This window comes from Muntiacus reevesi, chromosome 16 (genome assembly GCF_963930625.1).
Source record: "Muntiacus reevesi chromosome 16, mMunRee1.1, whole genome shotgun sequence".
Lineage (NCBI taxonomy): Eukaryota > Metazoa > Chordata > Mammalia > Artiodactyla > Cervidae > Muntiacus > Muntiacus reevesi.
This window is the reverse complement of record NC_089264.1, coordinates 54,712,506-54,736,128: the sequence shown is the minus strand read 5'-3', so window position 1 is coordinate 54,736,128 and position 23,623 is coordinate 54,712,506. Positions and strand designations below refer to the sequence as shown.

The window sequence follows — 23,623 nt, the reverse complement described above, 5'->3', positions numbered from 1 at the left end:
AGGATGAGGGAAGATGAGAATACCTAATTTTGTGTGTGAGTGTGTGACAGCAGAGCATATGGCATGTGGGGTCTTAGCTCTGACCCCCTTCAGAGGAAGTGTGGAATCTTTTATTTTATTTTATTTTTTTTTAATTTTTCAGTGGGTTTTGTCATACATTGATGTGAATCAGCCATAGAGTTACACGAATTACCCATCCCGGTCTCCCATCCCACCTCCCTCTCCACCCGATTCCCCTGGATCTTCCCAGCCCAACAGGCCCGAGCACTTGACTCATGCCTCCCACCTGGGCTGGTGGTCTGTTTCACCACAGATAATATACAGGAAGTGTGGAATCTTAACCACTGGACTGCCCGGGAAGTCTCTGAACATTTGATTTTATAAGCCCAAATTCTTTGAAGAATAAGAACACGTGAAGTAAAGCTGGCGGGAGGGAAGTGCTCCTATATTTTGCATCACATTTCTTATGCTTTATAATAAATTCTCAGTAATGACTGGACAATGAATTAGCTGAGTGTTTTTTGAGTGATGAGTTGCCATCATCAAAACACACGTTAATGTTTAATTCTGAAAGAACAACAGAACTTTATAACACTAACATCACTAAGTTATTACAGGCTAGCTTTGATGTTGGTATAAGTCCAATTAATAAAGGGGCCATCTCTTTTCTTGTCAAGAACTTTCAAGGTATTTAGTTCTTCAATCTGAGACATGAATCAAGATAATCTGGAAAGCATTTCAGCTTTTGTGTCCAAGGTCTCATTCCTTACGACTGATTCAGCAGGTCTGAAGTGAGACCTGAACATCATATTTTTTTAAAGCCCTACAGGTGATTCTAACACATCCTGGATTAAAGGCCACTGATACACTTCAGAGAAGAGATGCGTACATTATACAAGTCAGCACGTGATCAATGTACAGATTCAAAACACTGATATACGTAACAGATACTTCAAACGTGTAAACTGAATTTCTTTCAATATTTTAAATGAACTAGTAGAACTTAATACTTGTTATTTTCAAAATGAGCATAATGGTAAAACATTAAAATTATTTAAATACATACACATTAACAAACAACTATTTGTGCTTCTAAAATAACATTTTTAACTTAATTTGCGTTCAAGGCTTCATTTGTTATCAGGTGTTAAACATGCCATTTCAATGATGTGTTGAACATGTTATTTCAAGGCAACAATTAATTCAGAGATTTCTGGGTATAGCAATCATTCCCACTGCTTCAGATGAAGGATCAAAAGAAGTACAGGCTTCTGATTTGTGTCTGTGGAAGACTGAAGCCATCCATTCACAAAAGGAACATGAAAGAGGGAGGAACAGAGCTGATCACACGTGAAAAGCTGCACAGCTTTCCAACATTTCTTGTTCGAGGAAATTTGGGGTTTTGTACATACAATTTTAATAATGTAAGAATTTACTTATAAAAGAATTTACTTCATATTGATACAACTGTAGAACCCTAGCCATTTGAACCATTATATACAGAATCTTTGTATCTAGAAAGAACCTATGTGGTCATTTAATTCAACCCCCTTACTCTGCAGATGAGAAAATTTTGAGGCTCAGAACAGCACAAAGCGATCATCCAAGGACATATAGGCAGCTGGATACAAAGCCAGGACCTGAACGCATTCAGAACGTTGGTCAAACCACTCACAAAGGAATGGAAATTTTTGGTAACCTTTGCCCTAAGCAACAGTGAGTACAAAGACTAAAGGTTTGAAGGGAGAATGATAGTAGAAAATGAATGAGAATAATTTAACAAGAAGACACTAGAATTAAAGACCTTAGACAAAAGTCCAGTACTCTGTTACTGCCCCTTCGCTAGGTATGAGAAAAGGAGCCTCTTAGGCGTCTGCGTGTAGAGATAACATCTCTATCTCTGGTTAATCAAATGTATTTAATACTGTGGGTCTGCGTAGTTTACGGTGTCAGTATTACTACTATTACTGCTTTTTCCTATTATGTGCTTTGGTTTGGAGGCGTGAACTGGAGAGGCATGGTGTATGATTAAGAATATTTCAGGAAGGTTCTAGAGCTGTGCTGTCCAATACAGTAGCTACTAGCCCCATGTGGCTATTTTAATTAAAATAAAAATTCACTTATTTAGTTGAACCAATCATATTTCAAATGCTCAAGTAGCCCCATGGGGCTAGCGGCTGCCAGACTGGACAGTGCAGATATAGGACGTTTCTGTCACTGCAGAAATTGCTTCCTAATGCATAGTGCTAATTTGACTCTGTCACCATGTATCTGGACAAGTATTTAACCTCTCTAAGTTTTATTTCCAACAGCAAAACAGATAAGAAATACATAATACTTTCTTTTAGAGGATCCTTCATGGGAAGATTATTAAATGAAGTAATGAATGCATGGCCCTAGCATAGAATAAGTATACAATCAAGGTAAATCAACTCCTATAGTAGAGCCTCGCTTTTCAAAAACCAATGGAAAGACCTGTAATCTCAGTCTTTTGCCTTACACACTGTTGTTCATTTGGTTGTCTTCCTAAAAAATGACTCCTAGCATTATTAATTTTATAACTAAATTTCCTAATTCCTAATTAAAATGACCTTTAAAGAAAACTGAATGCCGAAGAATTGATGCTTTTGAACTGTGATGTTGGAGAAGACTCTTGAGAGTCCCTTGGACTACAAGGAGATCCAACCAGTCAATCCTAAAGGAGATCAGTCCTGAATATTCATTGGAAGGAATGCTGATGCTGAAGCTCCAATACTCCGGCCACCTGATGAGAAGAACCAACTCACTGGAAAAGATCCTAATGCTGGGAAAGATTGAAGGTGGGAGGAAAAGGGGACGACAGAGGATGAGATGATTGGATGGCATCACTGATGCGATGGACAGGAGTTTGAGTAGGCTCCGGGAGCTGGTGATAGACAGGGAAGCCTGGCGTGCTGCAGTGCATGGGGTTGCAAAGAGGCAGACATGACTGTGCGACTGAACTGACTTAACACACCCAGTAGACATCCTAACCCATAATGTAAACATCTGGGAATAGGCTATTTATGGAGCATTTAAAGCACATCTGTCTGTGAGTTCTACTTGATCTCTGCATGGTAACAGAGGAAAATATCTAACATTTCCGCTTAGTTTTATTTCTTTGATGTTACTAAGATGGTAAGTCATATTTCAAAGAACTGCACAATGAGATCATTCAAATCTTTTGTAACAGACATTCAATATAGAATAATGAACTCTACATTGCTGGATATTTCCAGGTCACAGGGAAACATTTAATTTCTATCTTACCATTCCTCTGCAGTAGGCAATGAATTTGTAAGTCAGAAAAATGCCTAAACATAGAAAAGAGGCAAGTATCAAACAAATCAAGTCACCAACTATTTAAGATGAAGCACTGCACCAGTTCTTAAAACTGTGGGAATGCAAAGAAGATATGATTTTCTTTTTCAGTGAAGGGACTTGGAATTTGAGGAGGTGAGTTTTATGAATTAGAAAAAAAGTAAATAGCTACAATAATCACTTGCAGTTCTTCAGATTTCACATGTGTGCACACAGTATGCGCTATGGCCAAAACTACCTCTTTATTACAAATTATTTAGATTTCTTCACTTTCATCACCAGAACTTGCATTAGGCGTTCTTTTCTTTTCTTTTTTGTATTTATTTATCTGCTGTGCTCGGTCTTAGTTGTAGCATGTGGGAATTTTAGTTGTGGCATGTGGGATCTAGTTCCCTGACCAGGGATGGAACCCGGGCCCCCTGCATTGAGAGCTCTGAGTCTTTGTCTGTGGACCTCTAGGGAAGTACTTGCATTAGGCTTTTTAAATGGAGTAATATTTTCAAAAGAAGTTTTAAAAATCACTTCCCAAGGATTATACACTATATGATTTTGAGTAGAAAACAAAGCTGCATTTGAAACTCTATTCATGGTCTGTCTGGCTCACTCCCTAGATAAGTGATTTACTCCTAGCCACCTGCCTCAGCTTTTGGCATTCAGAATTCATGCCTTTGCCAAAGTGCAAATGACTACATCATGAATCTTTTGGCATCTTTTGCACATATTCAAAGTCACAAATGTAAAATAAGAATGTAAATTGCTTAGTATAGGCTAGCAGTCTCTAAAAGAATTTTTATGCATATCCTTTAGAGTATACTTTTAAGCATGTGCCCCAATATATAGACATTTGAGTTTATAAAAGATATACATATATCATCATACAATTACTTATATTATAAAACGAAAAATAGAGATTTAAAAGATAAAATGTAAATAAATACATTCCAATTATCCATATTTTACCATTCCTCCAACAAACCATCTTGTACATTCCCAATTGGAATGTAACTGGTATCAGAATACACAGAAAGGAAAGATCAGTATGGGCTAGTGTCTGGAAAGGCAACAAGTAATAGATGAGATCTGATTACTGAAATTCTGAGAGTTTAGATGAGTAATGAGGAAGAGGAATTGGAGTCATCTCTTTTAAGGTGAGGACAAGGCAAGGTGCATACAGAGAAATGACAAGAGGCAAAGAAAAAGAATACCTTCACCTCTTCCCTTCTCAAGATATATATATATATATATTTTTTTTTTTTTTTTTTTTTAAGAGATATATTTTTGAATTTAAGGCATTCTCTGCTGGTCCTGTGGCCAGAATATCTGTAGTGAAGAGAGTTAGATGTTGTTTATACAAGAATCAAAACCTCTAAAACAATAACCAGTGTGAAGAAGAAGGGACAGGGGGCACTCTCATGCAATGCTGTTGAGATTTAAAATAGTTAACACCCCTGAACGGCTTCCCAGGTGGCTCAGTGGGTGAAGAATCCACTTGCAGTTCAGGAGCCACAGCAGACGCAGGTTCGATCCCTGAGTTGGGAAGATCCCCTGGAGAAGCGCATGGCAACCCACTCCAGTGTTCTTGCCTTGAAAATCCCATGGATGGAGGAGCCTGGTGGGGCTACAGTTCATAGGGTCACAAAGAGTCGGACGTGACTGAAGCAACTGAGGATGGACACCCTCGATGTTCCCGAGATGATTTTGATAATACAGATCAAAACCCCTAAAAAATGTGCACACTCGTGGGGCTTTATCTAGAGGAAACAGTCATCTGTAGGCAGAGATCTAGCTAGGGGGTGTAGGGGAGGGGGGTTATCACAGGTTGTTTCCGATAGGAAAATATTGGTTAAATAACCACAAGTTTTGTCTGTGCAGAGAATGATTCAGCCATTTAAAAAGCTACAGAAGAACATTTAATGCCATAGCAGGTTGTTTTATTGGATACTGCCTTTCCCTATTCAGGATTCTTTCTTATGGTGACAGATCCATCTCTCCCTTTTGGGAAACCACACATTCCCTACCTCAGCTCTCAGGGATTGGGCAGAGGTGACTCCTCCCACTGGGCAGAGATGAGCAAGGGTCCAAGGCCTGGCCAAGAGGAGTGTCATATCTTCTGGCAATCCCGATCAGTTGGGTGGACATGAGATCCAAACAAGGCCAGAGAGAGTCAGTTTCAAGATCTCAGTTGATACTCTTGGAAAAGAGTCACTCTCTTTCCACTGAGGAGGCTAAGCTGATAAAAAGTAAGCTTGGAGCTGCTAGCGGCTTTTTGCTACCACACAGATAGCCTGCATAAGGAAATGTCATCACAGAGGAAAAGAGAATCTAGAGAGAGAGGAAAAAAAAGATTTCTGGCATTATTTGAGTATTTGGATTCACCACATCTAAAGTTGAGCTTTTATTTACTTCTGTGAATCAAAAACTTTAGTTTTTGCTAGGCAGTTTGAGCTGGGTTTCTGTCTTTTGTGACCTAATTTTATGTTTGTTGTTGTTTAGTCGCCAAGTTGTGTCTGACTCTTTGCGACTCCATGGGATATCCCAGGCAAGAATACTGGAGTTGGTTGCCATTTCCTTCTCCAAGGGATTTTTCCAATCCATGGATCAAACCCACATCCATACATGACTACTGGAAAAAAACCATTGCTTTGTTTAGACGGACCTTTGTTGGCAAAATAATACCTCTGCTTTTTAATATGCTAAGTTGGTCATAACTTTTCTTCCAAAGAGCAAGTGTCTTTTAATTTCATGGCTGCAGTCATCATCTGAAGTGATTTTGGAGCCTCAAAAAATAAAATCTGTCACTGTTTCCCCATCTATTTGCCATGAAGTGATGGGACCAGATGCCATGATCTTAGAAGAAATGGGAGTGGCCATCATAGTCAACAAGAGAGTCTGAAATGCAGTACTTGGATGCAATCTCAAAAACGACAGAATGATCTCTGTTCATTTCCAAGGCAAACCAGTCAATATCATGGTAATCCAAGTCTATGCCCCGACCAGTAATGCTGAAGAAGCTGAAGTTGAACGGTTCTATGAGACCTACAAGACCTTCTAGAACTAACACTCCAAAAAGGTGTCCTTTTCATTATAGGGGACTGGAATACAAAAGTAGGAAGTCAAGAAACACCTGGAGTAACAAGCAAATTTGGCCTTGGAGTACAGAATGAAGCAGGGCAAAGGCTAATAGGGTTTTGCCAAGAGAATGCACTGGTCATAGCAAACACCCTCTTCCAACAACACAAGAGAAGACTCTACACATGGACATCATCATATGGTCAATACTGAAATCAGACTGATTATATCCTTTGCAGCCAAACATGGAGAAGCAAAACAAAACAACAACAAAAAGAAGACTCATGAGACTTCCTTGGACTGCAAGGAGATCCAGCCAGTCCATCCTAAAGGAGATCAGTCCTGGGTGTTCATTGGAAGGGCTGATGTTGAAGCTGAAACTCTAATACTTTGGCCACCTGATGCGAAGAGCTGACTCATTTGAAAAGACCCTGATGCTGCGAAAGACTGAGGGCAGGAGAAGGGGACGACAAGAGGATGAGATGGCTGGATGGCATCACCGACTCAATGGAGATGAGTTTGGGTAAACTCCAGGAGTTGGTGATGGACAGGGAGGCCTGGTGTGCTGTTGTTCATGGGGTCGCAAAGAGTCAGACACTACTGAGTGACTGAACTGAACCCTGTATGAAATATTTAACATATGTGTGTGCACAGACATGCACATACAGACACACACATACAGAGGGTTTTCTGGGGAAAGGTTCTATAGCTTATGTCAAGGGAACCCATGATATGACTCGGGCTTCTGTGTGAGGAGGACATTACCATACATCCTTTCTTGATATAGGTACAATATGGTAGAACTTCTTTGCTATCTCTGGAAGAAAAGGTTTTTTTCATGTGGAGATGTATTAAGATTTTAATTTTAAAATGAATCAGAATGAATAGACTGGTTCAAACGAGATGTTTGACATAAAAAAATAACATTAAAAAGGGTCAACAACAGAAAGAGACACTGTTAATTACTTTTAATTAATTCTATATAAATTCTTGGGGTTAAAATGTATGCCCCTATTAAGATCTGTCCTAATCTAGACCTCTATTAAATAAAGAATACTTCATCTAATGAGGAAAAAAAAGGGTCGAGGAAAAAAAAGGGTCAATAAAAAAGGGATGGCACTTGAGAAATGTTATATTATGAAGATAACCCCTTGCTGGGAGAGGAGAAGGGCCTAAATGTCTTCAAGATGAGTCAAAGAAAGGCAAATCAACAGACCAAGGAACAAGGATATCTGCTGAATATCCTTCATATTCATAGCAAGTGATGAATATGATGGATCGGATGACTGTGGAATAGCTGTCAAGTCAGTAAAAGTCAGTCAGAGGTGGCTTTTTTCAAGAACCACACTGAGAAAATTAGCTGAGGAGAGAAGGTAAAACGGGTTAGAATGAATCAGTAACTATTAAGTTAATCCAAAGTGAACTGCCTACTGGTATTTGCACATGAAATTTACACATTAATGGTCTGGGTTCAAAATGCAGCTATTTCCAAGAGACCATGGTCAATATTAACAATGGTAAGTCAGATTGATGATATCGACCATTGATTTGGATGTAATGAAAATGGCCCTTTACCTCTGTGGTCTTCCTCCCCAGGACTTAGAACCCCAGTTTAATCATGAGAAAAGTATCAGACAAATCCCAACTGAGTAAGACATTCTGCAAAATACCTAACCACTACTCCCCAAACTGCCAAGGTCATCAAAAACGAGGGAAGTCTGAGAAACTGTCACAGCCTAGAGGAGCCTAAGGATATATGATGATTAAACGTAATCGGTATCCTAGGTGGGATCCTGTAACAGAAAAAGAACTTTAGGTATTTAGACATTAAGGAAATCTGAATAAAGTGTGGTCTTTAGTTAATAATAATGTATCATACTGGTTCACAGTAATGGATACACCATATTCTAACATGTTAATAACCTTTAGGGAAATAATCGGGAAAACTGCGTGTGGGATGTATAGGAACTCACTACATTATCTCTGTAATTTTCCTGTAAATCTGAAAGTATTATAAAAATATAAACTCTAGTTTTTTAAAAATACGGTTTCCTTTTACTTACTATTTTTGAGAGCTCACTGGCCTTATCTCTACAGTTAGAATGACAAATAGTGGCAATCTAACTCAGAAATCTGTGAAGACTAAATATGTAATATAGTACTAAAATGCTTAGAGCGGTGTCTCACAGATATGAAAGACCCAGTCAGTATTAGCTATTATTTTATTGGGATATTTAGAAAATATAGTAGTATTTTCTATATATTGACTAAAAAATAGTCTGATATAAAAAATGTTAAACTCTAACTTTATAAACAAGTTTGAAATAATGAAAATTTCTCCGCTATGTAAAAATTCCGTAATTTCAAAGTCGCCCAGTCAAATACAGTGTAAACTGTGTTTCTGTTACGGTCCCGTGACGAGTTATCATGTAAACCTGGCTGCCCCTGGTGAAAATTCATCTTGAGTTACAGTCATAGAAACCTACTGCTCACACAAAAGGTCACAATTCTGTTACTCGGGGCCCCAAATTCCTCACGGTGTAAAAATCAAAGTTTGTATTTTAATAACAAAGAAAGGACATTGGAGAGAAAGTGGCTAAGCTACAGACACAAGATCAGTTAAAAGATTAGAAACTTTTAAATCACTTAGGTGTGAGACAGCAGAAAGTACCACAAGTTGAAGAGTCAGGCAGGTCTGAATACAAGTGATGAAACATATATCATATGTACTCCCCCATCATGTCATGTCAGTCTATGGTATACTGAAATAACATGTTTGCTATATATTTTATTGCAAATACTATATAAGGAAAAGAACTATTCCCAGGCTATATACAACATCTGATGAATGTCAGTGTAGCTTCTTCTGACATTAACAGTGATAGTTTTCGATTTGTTTACAGTAGAAGGGCAACCACCTAGAGAGACTGCCCACTTAACCAAAAGGCTGGCGGCAAATAAATGAATCCTCGTGATGAAGATCAAAGACTTAGATGGAGGGCTGAAGGAGGATATGAGAATTAGATACATTTAATCTGTAAAAAAATGGAAAAGTAAAAGTACACACACAAATGACATTTCTAAAGTCTAAGCTGATTTTTACTTTTCTTGCAGTAAGATGTTGGGATAAAAATTTTTGACACATTTCCTCTCATATCTAAAAATCGAAGACATTTTAAGTACATTTTATTCTTGAAATAATATTTTAGAAAGAGTTTGATCACTGCAGATGTGAACTGTTTATTCCCTTATTATTTACTTTCTCAATCTTCTCTATTAGCATTTTAAAAACAACTACATTCATTTTAAATTTTAGAAAATATAATTTTCTGATTTTTATAACTCCTACAAATAAAAACAGCAATTATATATTCTTGAACTATGCACACAGCAATCTCAGCCCCCCCAAAAAATGCAATCTTTTTCTGTCATAATGAATATCCCTTCAAGAAGAGATTTTAATGTGCATACTAAAGAACAGAGTAACTTAATTTCAGGAATTAGCTTTGCAAACTACCTTTGCTGTAAGGAAGTACGTTATAGTGACCCATGTGTGTAACGTAAGATTATATACATGTATATAAATTTTATACTCCCTCACATATGTATAATCTCTCCAGACAGTAGACACATGCTAAGATTTTTATAACTTATGCTGGTAAATGAATGAACTCTTTTTTTCCTCTAGTTTTGTTAAAATATTCTTGATACGTTATATTGATTTTCAAACGCAAAGATGATTACTCTTTGGTTTCTCACAAAAATGGTAAACGCTGAACCTTTTACTAAATAAATTATTCCTTTTAAGGCAACAAGTATCCAAAGAAAACACAAAACAACGAAACCATATTAATTCAAATGATCTCCATATGAAAATTATCAGTGGCTTCTATTCTCTTAATATAATGCTAAATCATGAACTAATTAAATTTTTAAAAATTAAATATACTAGTTACCTATGTAAAGATATTCCCCTCTCTCCATTACATAAATGAGCATAGATGACTGGTCTATACTTGTTATTATTCCAACACCACAGTTCAGAATTCCATATTCTGAAGATTAGAAGAGAAGGTGGTAAATATCCCCAAGTAAGAGATACTTGATTATATGAACTCATTTTGTCTCCATCTCTTATGATGCCCATATTAATAATACCCAACATACAAATTACAAGTGTTATCAAAACCTGCAGAGAAATTTTAAAAGAAAAAGGATACAGTAATTAATCTAGAAAAATAAGCCTTTAAATATTTTTGAGTGAAGATGAATCAGAAGAGTGACTTTCAGGCTCTAAATTATTTCTTAAGATGTGACAGCAGTTTAAACTGATTAAGAAGAAAATTCATTTCAAAAGTAAAATCTGGCTCCATGGGTGAAGATGGATAAAGTCATATGAATTTAACCAATTTTTAATTTTCAAACTCATTTCCCCTTCTTTTTGCCCCCTTTCTACCAGCTGACCACATCTAGCTCCTCTGTGTTCCCTTATACTTTCCGGAAAGAATGTCCTTCATTTCCCTAAAGAGCACAATTTTCACTGAAGTGAAGGTAACAGGAATTAGTAGCTGTCATCTCAGAAAGAATCGTGCTACTGTACATTCTCTGCATTAGTCAAGAGGGCTGCAACGTAGGACAAAGAGAAATAGCCACAAGAAAAATATTGACAACCACAATGGTGTAAATAAAAATTACTGGCAACTACAATGTGCATCTCCTTGTAAAACCTTTCACCTTCATTAAAATTTTAAAAAGTCTATAATCTGTTGCAAACTGAAATGTCATAAAATTTTCTGTACTACAGAAATGTCTCCTATAGTTTTGCTATAAGACTATAGAAGGTACATGAATGAAGCAAACTCCAAGGCATGATGCATAAAACTGCTACCATACATTATTTTCAAGGCAGAGCCGGATCTATATATGGAACACAAGATATTTCAAAATGAAAGCTATTTGTTGTCTTTATAATTTTCCAGAATTAAAATCAATATTAGAACATTTAAAAAATCCCACTAAAACTACCACATATACATACCATTATATACATATATATATGTAGAGGCATATATATGTATAATCACAGATTTTAAACAAAATACTAAATTATTTTAAACAGTATAGAGACTATCCCCCCACACCCCATTTCTAACAGTAAAAAAAAATAATCAACCTGCATGAACTGGAATCAGATTCATTTTCTTCTTCACTAGTGCCATCATCCACTTCTGGTCTATCCAGCCAATGTGCACCGCCACAATCTTCTGCTGTAAACTCAAATGCAGGGACTTCAGAGGTGGATGCCATTGGCCAAGAAGGTGAATTCTGAAAATCCAGTTGGCTGGACCTTCGGTAACCAATTGAAGCCAAAGGCAATTGCAGGCTACATGGATCTAAAAACTTTCTCCCACCGTTTGCTCCGGTCTGTCCTCGATTCCAAAATTCTCCCTGCTGGCTGTCAACTGTAGAATTAGGAGATGATGCTTGATGGCTAAACCACCTCCATCTGATTTTCAAAATCTGCTTCACATCAAACTCTTTACGAGAACCAGACATCCTCAGAGAAACCAAGTGATCGTCTAGGCAACGGGCAAAAAGCACTGCACACAGATTTATGCATCCGACCAAGACAAGAGAAGGATATGCCCTGCTGTACACAATAGACAAATTGAGAGGAAAATAAATCACACTCACATATATATCTACATTCACTTTTATACCAATATATCAGATTATAAAGAACAAAGGACAATGAAAAAACGATGACACACGGTGGAACATTCCGTTCAATCAGAGCAAACTCTCACCCACCTATCCTGAAGCAGCTAGACTTTCCCCTGCTCTCCGTTCCCTCACTGACCATTAGCTCTCACAAACACTGACAGCATTCATTAAAGTCCTTTTAAATGCAGAACACCACCCCCTTTTTCTTAAGCCACAAATGACAGAGAGCACTATCCCTAGCAGTGTCTGTCTCTGCTGCTTCGGATGTTAACTCTTTTATTGCTGAAACAAGAAATGTATCCCACGGCATTTTCCTTTGTACTTAAAAAATCACTGTAAAACTAAAATATTTCTGTTTCTACATTAAGTTCCTAACTGAAATTTCACAATCACTTTTTTAGAAAGCATTTCTGAATGAGATGAGTTACAGTGATGCTGAAGCTGTACTCTGGATGGGGGTGAGAAAGGAGGAGAAATACAGAGGTGGGGCTCCGGTTCACTGCTCTCCACTTCTATCTTCTCCCTTAGGGAAAGGAGGGTGTTTCATTAATACAGTACGGTACTGGCTAAGACCTCATTCGAGCAAAGAATATTGAGAAGACTAAAGAGAAAGAAAAAGTTTGGAAACTATAAAGGATGAAGATATGACAGTATTTACTCTTTTTCAAATAAATAACCTGAAGTCAGTATGGCTCTGTAATTATCACTGAGCCATTCTGATTTGGTACAGTAGACAAATTTCTATGACACCACTTAGCAAAAGGAAAATGTGCCTCAAGAAAGATACCTAGGACTGGGACAGGGTTATTTCCTGGGTGTACAAGTACCCTAGTGGTACCCTCTGTTGTTGGCAAAGCAAAGTAATGGTCTGAACATGGTTATAGCTAAGGCACATTGATGAAGCAAATAAAAAATCTATCAAATACAATCAAGTTTTAAAATACTGAATGGTAACTGTGAGCAAGACACTCTAGCAGGCAGTGTGGGGGACACAGATACATACATCTTTGTTCTTACCCCAAAAAATAATTCAACTGAGTTACCGAAACAAAAAATGACAACTTAAACATAAGAAACACTATAATGCTGCGGTATTAACATTTTGTTACCTACAAATGCAGTATTTGAGCTTTCAGGGTGCCCAATATCTAATGTTATGTCAAGTGACCCCCCCCCCCAAAAAAAAAAGGCTGCTTTGGAGGCTTACAAAATATTGTGAGGCATATACCTTAACCTTACACAGCTCTTTAGGAGGATAAAAATTATTCAGGGACATAAGAATGAGAGGCATGAAAAGCCATATACAATTCTGTGCCAAACATTGTACAACAAACCTTAAATACTGTATAAGAAAAGAGAAAGGAGATATCAGCATGGTGTGGAGTGCTATGGGTCAGTCTGATTAGCGAGAAGGCTTCCAAGAATGGGAAGAAGTTGCGTAGGCAGAGTGATGAAAGGTTTTATCAAGGAAGAAATCTATCAATAAAAGCATGAAGTGCGCGTACAGACAAAGAAAGAGGGGGAGCCATCGGTCTGATCAGCCAACCAGACATTCCTAGTTAATTTTAAGGAGTCGTAAGACAAAGCTGCATGCGTAAGATGACATAAGACGCCCTGAGCACACAGCCAAAGTGCAGAGGCTAGCAGGCAGTGTTAAGTGGACTGCCCTGGGCAGTGCTTTTAGAAAGTTAATTCGGCAGTAGTATGCAGCACGCGTTACAGTATGAAATGATACTCCTCCCTCTTCTTCACCTCTGCCAGACTCCTCCTATCCACAACCTTCCATCTCCACTCCACTATCCAACTTTGCTTCTATTTTCCAACATGGACACACCACTTCAGAGTCTACATTACGGTGCTTCCTCTTCCACATGCTGTTTGTGTCCCAATTTCTCTAGTTTTGGAAATCCACTCATCCTTCAAGGTTTATCACTGGCACTGCTGCCCCTTAGAAAGGCTTCTCCAATTACTCTAGCCTTATGGTTCTCAACAAGAGTTGCACCAACCCCTCTGCTCCCACACCCCCAAAGTACTGGGGCGCGGATTTTTAGTGGTTGGAATGACAAAAGAGGTCACTGAGAGGGCAGGGGCCAGAGATGGTAAATATCTCTGAACAGACCCACACAATGAAGAAATGCCACTGGTATAGACCCACATAGAAAGGCCACTGCAGTAGTTCATGATGATCTTACCATCACTGTCTTCATGCAAATAAATATAATATTTACCAAGCATTTATATGTTTAAGGAACCACAAGAGGTAGACAAATAACAAAGATCCTTCTTTTAAGAGGGTTATTTATTGTGGCAGAGAAAAGAATAATTAAATGAACATTACAAATAAAGAATTTATCTTAATAAATATAACCTATATAAATAAAATTTTAAATTGGATTCAATCTGTCAATATGAGAACACTTACCAGAGAGTCCATTTACAATGTGCCAGCTCCAATCACTAATTTTAACTGTTTTGCTGTTTGGTTGACTGGCTGAAGCCTGAACACAAGAATGGACTTTAAAGGCCATTGAGGTGCCAGACATTTCTCAACATGTGATAGAGAAGAAATCCAAAGACGTGAATGTTAAAATGTTGAACCACGCCTCCAGTCCCAAGAGGGGCCAAAGACCCTTGTCACAGAGGAATTGAGAAATGCATTAAATAAATACCTCTTAAGTAGAGAAGCTCTTCTGAGTAGGATAGAGATGCAGGTGGGAGATTTGCCCCTGAAACAGGCTTTCTGATTAAAGGGAAACTAGGATCTTCGGTCGGAGAAGGCAATGGCACCCCACTCCAGTACTCTTGCCTGGAAAATCCCATGGACGGAGGAGCCTGGTGGGCTGCAGTCCATGGGGTCGCTAAGAGTTGGACACGACTGAGCGACTTCACATTCACTTTTCACTTTCATGCACTGGAGAAGGAAATGGCAACCCACTCCAGTGTTCTTGCCTGGAGAATCCCAGGGACGGGGGAGCCTGGTGGGTTGCCGTCTATGGGGTCTCAGAGTCAGACACGACTGAAGTGACTTAGCAGTAGCAGGATCTTCGGTTGGCAAAGGCCAAGCAGCAGTTTTTAACCACTACTGTAATAATCATGGGTTTGATTACATAAATACATACATATGCATGTATATATAACGCCCTGCCCCCTCCTTCTACACCAGCAGGCTCACGCTGCATGCTTTTCCTCACTGAGATACTTAGTTTGTAGATCTTCCCCACTCATTCTTCCTGGTAATCAATGTTGACAGCTTGGTGTATATAGCCTTTCACATCTTTCTTCATAGTTATAAAATTCATATCCAAACTTACATACATATATGTAGGAGTTTTTATGATTTTGTTTTATAAAAGAGATCATATTGTATATGTATTTTTGGCATTTTGCTTTTCTCACCAAAATTATATACATGGAAATGTAAATTAATCATGACCTTTTTAATAGTTGCATAACATTTCATAACTGTAAAACGCAATTTATTAAACTATTCCTTGCTAGTGGGCATGCAGATTGATTTTACGCTTGTTTTATGCTATTAAAATAATTTTGAAATAAAAATCCTTGTGAGACTTTTGTTATCTATGGAATTTATTCACAGAAGTGGAATTGCTGGGTTGAAAGTATGTCTATTTTAAGTTCGAAAAGATAGTTAACTTTCATAAAATTCGTATTTTCAAAACTAAAGTGAGGGTATCCTTCTTATTTTCACAGGCCCACTAGTCAACATTATCAGTCAGTTCAGTTCAGTTGCTCAGTCGTGTCTGACTCTTTGCAACCCCATGGACTGCAGCACGCCATCACCAACTCCTAGAGTTTACCCAAATTCATCTTCATTGAGTTGGTGATGCCATCCAACCATCTCATCCTCTGTTGTCCCCTTCTCCTCCCACCCCCAATCTTTCCCAGCATCAGGGTCTTTTCCAATGAGTCAGTTCCTCGCATGAGGGGGCCAAAGTATTGGAGTTTCCAGCTTCAACATCAGTTCTTCCAGTGAACATTCAGGACTGATCTCCTTTAGGATGGACTGGTTGGATCTCCTTGCAGTCCAAGGGACTCTCAACAGTCTTCTCTAACACCACAGTTCAAAAGCATCAATTCTTCAGCACTCAGCTTTCTTCATCATACAACTCTCACATCCATACATGACCACTGGAGAAACCATAGCCTTGACTAGACGGACCTTTCTTGGCAAAGTAATGTCTCTGCTTTTTAATATGCTGTCCACGTTGGTGATAGCTTTTCTTCCAAGGAGCAAGTATCTTTTAACTTCATGGCTGCAGTCACCCTCTGCAGTGATTTTGGAGCCCCCCAAAATAAAGTCTGCCACTGTTTCCCCATCTATTTGCCATGAAGTGATGGGACTGGATGCCATGATCTTAGTTTTCTAAATGTTGAGCTTTAAGCCCACTTTTTCACTCTCCTCTTTCACTTTCATCAAGAGGCTCTTCTTCACTTTCTGCCATAAGGGTGGTGTCATCTGCATATCTGAGGTTACTGATATTTCTCCCAGTAATCTTGATTCCAGCTTGTGCTTCACCCAGTCCAGCATTTTGCACGATGTATTCTGCATATAAGTTAAATAAGCAGGGTGAGAATATACAGCCTTGACGTACTCCTTTTCCTGTTTGGAACCAGTCTGTTGTTCCATATCCAGTTCTAACTGTTGCTTCCTGACCTGCATACAGATTTCTCTCAAGGTAGGTCAGGTGGTCTGGTATTCCCATCTTTTTCAGAATTTTCCAGTTTGTTGTGAAACTGTCCATCCACACAGTCAAAGGCTTTGGCATAGTCAATAAAGCAGAAATAGATGTTCTTCTGGAACTCTCTTGCTTTTTGGATGATCCAGCGGGATGTTGACAATTTGATCTCTGGTTCCTCTGCCTTTTCTAAATCCAGCTTGAGCATCTGGAAGTTCACAGTTCACATATTGTTGAAGCCTGGCTTGGAGAATTTTGAGCATTACTTTGCTAGCATGTGAGACGAATGCAGTTGTGCAGTAGTCATATTTCCAGTATGAGCCCTCTATTACCAACATCACTTTGATATAAACCACCTTCTTCCCACTGAATTGAGGTATTTTTGTTACAAATTTTAACAATTCAGGATGATAATTCTGTTCCACTATTTGTCTATTTTTATGCCAATATTACAGTGTTTTAATTCCAGTACATTTATAAAATGTTAAATATCTGTTAAAGTTCCCATCTCCACATATATTCTTACACAATAATTTTTAAACTAATTTTAAACTAATTTTGAGCATGTACTCTTCCATATATACTTCAGTAATACTCAATCCTCTCAAAAACACTTCAACCCTATTAAGATTCTAATTGGGATTATATTAAATTTGTGTATTAACTTTAAGATGACTGGCATTTTATCAACATCAAGGCTTCACATCAAAGCATACATGTTTTGTTTTGTTTTTTAGTTTACTCAGATCTTTTGCTCAACAATAAGGTTTTTAAATATTTTGTCTATAGACCCTGTGCCTTATTAAAATTTTTATTATGTTCTTTTCTCATTTTCTCACTGTTGTAAATGCATTTTTTCCTAGCATTTCCACATGGTTGTTGCCATTATAGTAAAAATATTGAGTACATTTATCTTATATCCAGTCATTTTCGTACTCCCTTATTAGCTATGATATTTTAAAAATTAGTGTTCATTTCTTTTTAAGTTAGAGGTAACTTTGGGACATCTAGATGGAGATATTAGATGGCTGGAAAAATGTCCCTGGAACTCGGTTCCAAGTTCCAAAGAACTCTACCAGATAAAGGCACCAAAGGACACCAAGAAGGAAAACCCAATGAAGCAGAGGAAAACTGCAGGGTCTGGAGTTGGGCAAGTCAAGGAACACAGGTGTTTCAAGGCAAAAGGCATGGTCACTATGTCAAATAAGAGGTCAGGTCACGCGTGAAGAAAAATGTCCATGGCATTGGCAACATAAAAATTTTGCCAAATCAGATAGGAACAGTTTTAGTAAAGGGTTGGGGACAAAAGCCAGATTGTGATGGGTTGAAGAGTTAACGGTAGATGAGAAATAAGAGACAGCATGTACAGACAACACCTTCAGAAAATTCTGCTCCATCCACGGTGAGGCTGTGGAATGAGATAATGGCTGAAGAATTGAGAGGAATCAAGGTAACGGATGTATTTTTTCTACGTATTAGTTGATCTTAAATATATGGAACATATTAGAAGGATGAGAATGATCCAACAGGAAGGTGAGACTGATGATTGTAGGTGGGAGCACTAGAGCAAAAAAAGCAAGACTTTGATAAAAGAAAAAGGGATGGTACCTAAGCATAGTGGATGGCTTGGATAGTCACTGTAGGTGGGATAATTCCTCTACCATAAGACTGTGACTTTCTAAATGCATCGGTTATTTTAAAAGGAAAGAAAAGACATGCACTAAGCCGTCTATTCAAGTTGAAAATCCCTCTAACAGAAGGAGTCATGAAATAATAAAGATTAGAGGAGAAACTAAAGAATTAAGAAATAAAAAGAATTAGAGACCTAGCTCTAAAAATCTCTTCCCTTCTAGCAAGTTTAATCAAAGAAAAATTAGAACTTAGAGGACAATATAACCATTAAAATAAAATATTTAAAATAAAAGATCTAATTCTGTTATTTTATTTCTTAATTCTTTAGTTTCTCCTCTAATAATCAATACAAGAAAAATTTTAAATGTCAAATTGAATAAGGGTAATGATGACAAATGTAGAGAATTTAGGTAAGCAAAGTTGGAAAATTCTCCTCAAAGACAGAGTTTGCTGGAAAATCCTTCATAGCTTGGTCTCTAACAATTTCTGCCTAAGCTTAAGCCTGGATATGTATTTTGGGGAAAAAATCTTCACTTTAACAACATCTATTGAAGATTATCTATTGATAAAGTAGCTTGCTATAGTCACCATGATAGAAAAGGGTCTATAGAACTACTTCCCAGTGTTAACACTGAATTCTTGGGCCAATATTTTCCTTATGAAAAATATGTAATGTAGTAAACTTAAGCATCAATGTTTTCATGGCATGGAATTCAGAGTTTATTTAAATAACACTTTTTCTTCTGTCCCAGTAACTTTTACTATACAATATCATATTGTTTCACTCAAAAATTTATGCAATTCTGATGAGAAGTACTTCTTGGAATAACTACTGATGAAAGATCAATACATATCTAAAGTCATTACACTGTTAAATTATCAAAATGGTTTGCAAGGGTTACACATAAAAATTAGATCCATCATCACTATCTCCTTGACCCTCTTCCTTTTTTTAAAAGCACTTGTCACCATCAGGCATATTAGATGTTTATTCCCTTGTTACTTTTATGCTCACGACAAATTAACTGCGGTAGAACTTTGGCTCACAGCTGTACCTAGCATTTAGAACAGTATCTGAAAGACAGATGCTGAATAAATATTTCTCTAATGAATGAATGAATCCAGTAGCTATAAGAGCAATAATAAAAGACATATACTTGAAAAGTACACTTCTGGAATTATAAAATAAACTTAAGAATTGAATGTTAAAAAGAACATTAGAAAACATTTACTGCTGGTGAGAAAACCTCTTTAGTATTTTTTCAACTTAGAAAATTCACAACATATTACTCTAAGAATTTCTTTTTTTCTATTTTGTTCTTTGGGTATAAAAATTTTTATCACTTTGACATCTATTGGCTAAACAACAAATGTCTTTTAAGATTTACATAACATTTTTTTCAAATTGATTATCAAATTACATTCTGTAACTCTTGTTTTAACAACTTTGCTTCACTTAAACTTGGGATACAAAGGGTCACACACTGTTTAAAATAGATGTGTCAATTATGAATACATTTTTCAAAATGTAATTAAGGAATCCACATGCAACTTCTGCTTCAAAACTGCTCAAATATTAAGTTTGTGAATATAAAAGATGAAGTTATTCAATATGACAATAGCAACACTGAGATGTCATTAAGATAGACTGCTGATGAGCTCACTCAACAGTGTGGCTTTCAAAGCTATGGCTTCACTCAGCAATTCAAATTACAGCCATCCAGTAACTGGTTTATAGGGGTAATCACTATTATACAAACCTTTCTGACATGGAGTTTTCACAAACAACAGTGTCTGTTTTATGAGTAATCAATTTTAATGAATCTATTCCTATCGTTTCAATATATACTAAATATACATATGTCATAAAACATATATATGGTATATGTTTTATATACCAGTAATATATATGGCATAAAGCACATCAGGAACTAATTCACTGTCCTAACTCAGCTGCACTTCACCTCCCCAGTTTTCCTCTCAACTAAAATAAGTTACTACATAAGATTTCAAAGAAACTTTTAAAGTTTGGTAATTCTAGGATACTTTTAAAACTGTCAAATTAAGTCTTTTAGCAGAATTTGGCTTATTTAAACAATTTGAAGACATTTAATTTCACTAAAATTTTAAAATGTGTGATAGCAGAAAATGTTAAGTACCTAGATCAGGAAAGATGTGAGATTTAATTTTAATTCCAGAAATATATCAGATATTCTGTACCTCTTTTCCAAACTCATAAAAGCAAACATTATAAAGGTAAAAAAGAATCCTGTAATTATATAAACTCAATTAACTGTGCTATATGTAGAAAGAACTCAAAGATGAGAAAATAGACAGTAAAATCCATCAGGGCAGGGGTCACTATACTCCTAACAACTTGTATAGTGCACAACATTCAAACATTTCCTGAATTTAGACCAAAGAATAAATGACTAAATTAATGGTACAGACCTTCATCTGAAAGGCCTTTAAAATACAGCAGAAGAGAGTTTTGAATGAAACCTTTACTAATTGTCTTTTATTTGGGAAAAGATGAGGTTCTTGAGTTGAGAATTTAAGTATGCCTCAAAAAAAATTAATTTGGCAAGTGAAGAATGGATTTGTAAGGGAAGATGCCATTGATGGGAAAATCAGTTAGAAAACTCTTTGAGGTGACAGGATAGTAACCTTGGCTAGAAGAAATGTGATCTGAAAGGAGAGTGGCTGTTAAAACCTATTACAGGGTCAGGCCTTATAAAATGCCCATGTCAAATGGATAGGAAGAGGTCAAAGAAGACAGCATTTTCAAACATGGATGGCTATGGGGGTTGAGTCACATAGTCGTGTCCAACTCTTACATCTCCATAGACTATAGACTGCCAGGCTCCTCTGTCCACAGGATTCTTCATGCAAGAATACTGGAGTGGGTTGCCATTTCCTTCTACAGTGCATCTTCCCGACCGAGGAAACGAACCCCAGTCTCCTGCAATGCAGGCAGATTCTTTACCAACTCAGCTATGAGGGAAGCCTAGGTGACTATATGAATGTTAATATTAACATAAATAGGTTAAGTAAGAAGGATACTGTATCCTATATATGTATGTTAGATGCAAAGAGGTGGACATGACTGAGCAACTAACATATAGATAGATAGATAGATAGATAGATAAACAAAATGTGGTCCACTGGAGAAGGGAATGGCAAACCACTTCAGTATTCTTGCCTCTAGAACCCCATGAACAGTATGAAAAGGCAAAAAGATAGGACACTGAAAGATGAACTCTACAGGCCGGTAGGTACCCAATGTGCTACTGGAGATCAGTGGAGAAATAACTCCAGAAAGAATGAAGGGATGGAGCCAAAGCAAAAACAACACCCACTTGTGGATGTGACTGGTGATGGAAGCAAGGTCCGATGATGTAAGAGCAATATTGCATAGGAACCTGGAATGTTAGGTCCTGAATCAAGGCAAACTGGAAGTGGTCAAACAGGAGAAGGCAAGAGTGAACATCGACATTTTAGGAATCAGCAAACTAAAATGGACTAGAATGGGTGAATTTAACTCAGATAACCATTGTATCTACTACTGTGGGCAAGAATCCCTTAGAGGAAATGAAATAGCCATCATAGTCAACAAGAGTCCAAAATGCAGTACTTGGATGCAATCTCAAAAACGACAGAATGATCTCTGTTCATTTCCAAGGCAAACCAGTCAATATCATGGTAATCCAAGTCTATGCCCCAACCAGTAATGCTGAAGAAGCTGAAACTGGTTCTGTGAAGACCTACAAGACCTTCTAGAACTAACACTCAAAAAAGATGTCCTTTTCATTATAGGGGGCTGGAATGCAAAAGTAGGAAGTCAAGAGATACCTGGAATAACAGGCAAATTTGGCCTTGGAGTACAGAATGAAGCAGGGCAAAGGCTAATAGAGTTTTGCCAAGAGAATGCACTGGTCATAGCAAACACCCTCTTCCAACAACACAAGAGAAGACTCTACACATGGACATCACCAGATGGTCAACACCGAAATCAGACTGATTATATTCTTTGCAGCCAAAGATGGAGAAGCTCTATACAGTCAGCAAAAACAAGACCAAGAGCTGACTGTGGCTCAGATCATGAACTCCTTATTGCCAAATTCAGACTTAAATTGAAGAAAGTGGAGAAAACCACTATATGACCTAAATCAAATCCCTTATGACTATACAGTGGAAGTGAGAAATAGATTCAAGGGATTAGATCTGATAGAGTGCTGAAGAACTATGGATGGAAGTTCATGACATTGTACAGGAGATAGGATTTAAGACCATCCCCAAGAAAAAGAAATGCAAAAAAGCACAAGAGCTGTCTGAGGTGGTCTTACAAATAGCTGTGAAAAGAAAAGAAGTGAAAAGCAAAGGAGAAAAGGAAAGATACACCCATCTGAATGCAGAGTTCCAAAGAATAGCAAGGAGAGATAAGCCTTCCTCGATGATCAGTGCAAAGAAATAGAGGAAAACAACAGAATGAGAAAGACTAGAGATCTCCTCAAGAAAATCAAGAGATACCAAGGGAATATTTCATGCAAAGATGGGCACAATAAAGGACAGAAATGGTATGGACCTAACAGAAGCAGAAGATATTAAGCAGAGGTGGCAAGAATACACAGAAGAATTGTACAAAAAAGATCATCTTGACCCAGATAATCACAATGGTGTGATCCCTCACCTAGAGCAAGACATCCTGAAATGAGAAGTCAAGTGGGCCTTAGGAAGCATCACTACGAACAAAGTTAGTGGAGGTGACGGAATTCCAGTTGAGCTATTTCAAATCCTAAAAGATGATGCTGTGAAAGTGCTGCACTCAATATGCCAGCAAATTTGGAAAATTCAGCGGTGGCCGCAGGACTGGAAAAGGTCAGTTTTCATTTCAATCCCAAAGAAAGGCAAACCCAAAGAATGCTCAAACTACCACACAATTGCATTCATCTCACATGCTAGCAAAGTAATGCTCAAAGTTCTCCAAGCCAGGCTTCAACAGCATGTGAACTGTGAACTTTCAGATGTTCAAGCTGGATTTAGAAAAGGCAGAGGAACCAGAGATCAAATTGCCAACATCCATTGGATTATCCAAAAAGCAAGAGAGTTCCAGAAAAACATGTTACTTCTGCTTTATTGACTATGCCAAAGCCTTTGACTGT

The 23,623-nt window shown here is 37.5% G+C and overlaps 1 protein-coding gene across 3 annotated transcripts in view; it reads right to left on the bottom strand.

The window, feature by feature from the left end:
• Window positions 1-23,623, bottom strand: part of KLHL5 (kelch like family member 5) — an 83,325-nt gene that overhangs the window by 48,461 nt on the left and 11,241 nt on the right. Inside the window, exons 2-3 of one of the 3 annotated variants that reach the window (XM_065907467.1) lie at window positions 11,582-12,058; window positions 10,365-10,463 (exon numbers count right to left, since the gene is read on the bottom strand). The exons of 1 other annotated variant lie outside the window; for it this stretch is intronic. In XM_065907467.1, coding sequence (XP_065763539.1) covers window positions 10,365-10,463; window positions 11,582-11,964 — 482 coding nt within the window. In that variant the 5' untranslated portion in view covers window positions 11,965-12,058. The remainder of the gene's footprint in view (window positions 1-10,364; window positions 10,464-11,581; window positions 12,059-23,623) is intronic. One more of the 3 variants, XM_065907468.1, reaches the window with a different exon arrangement.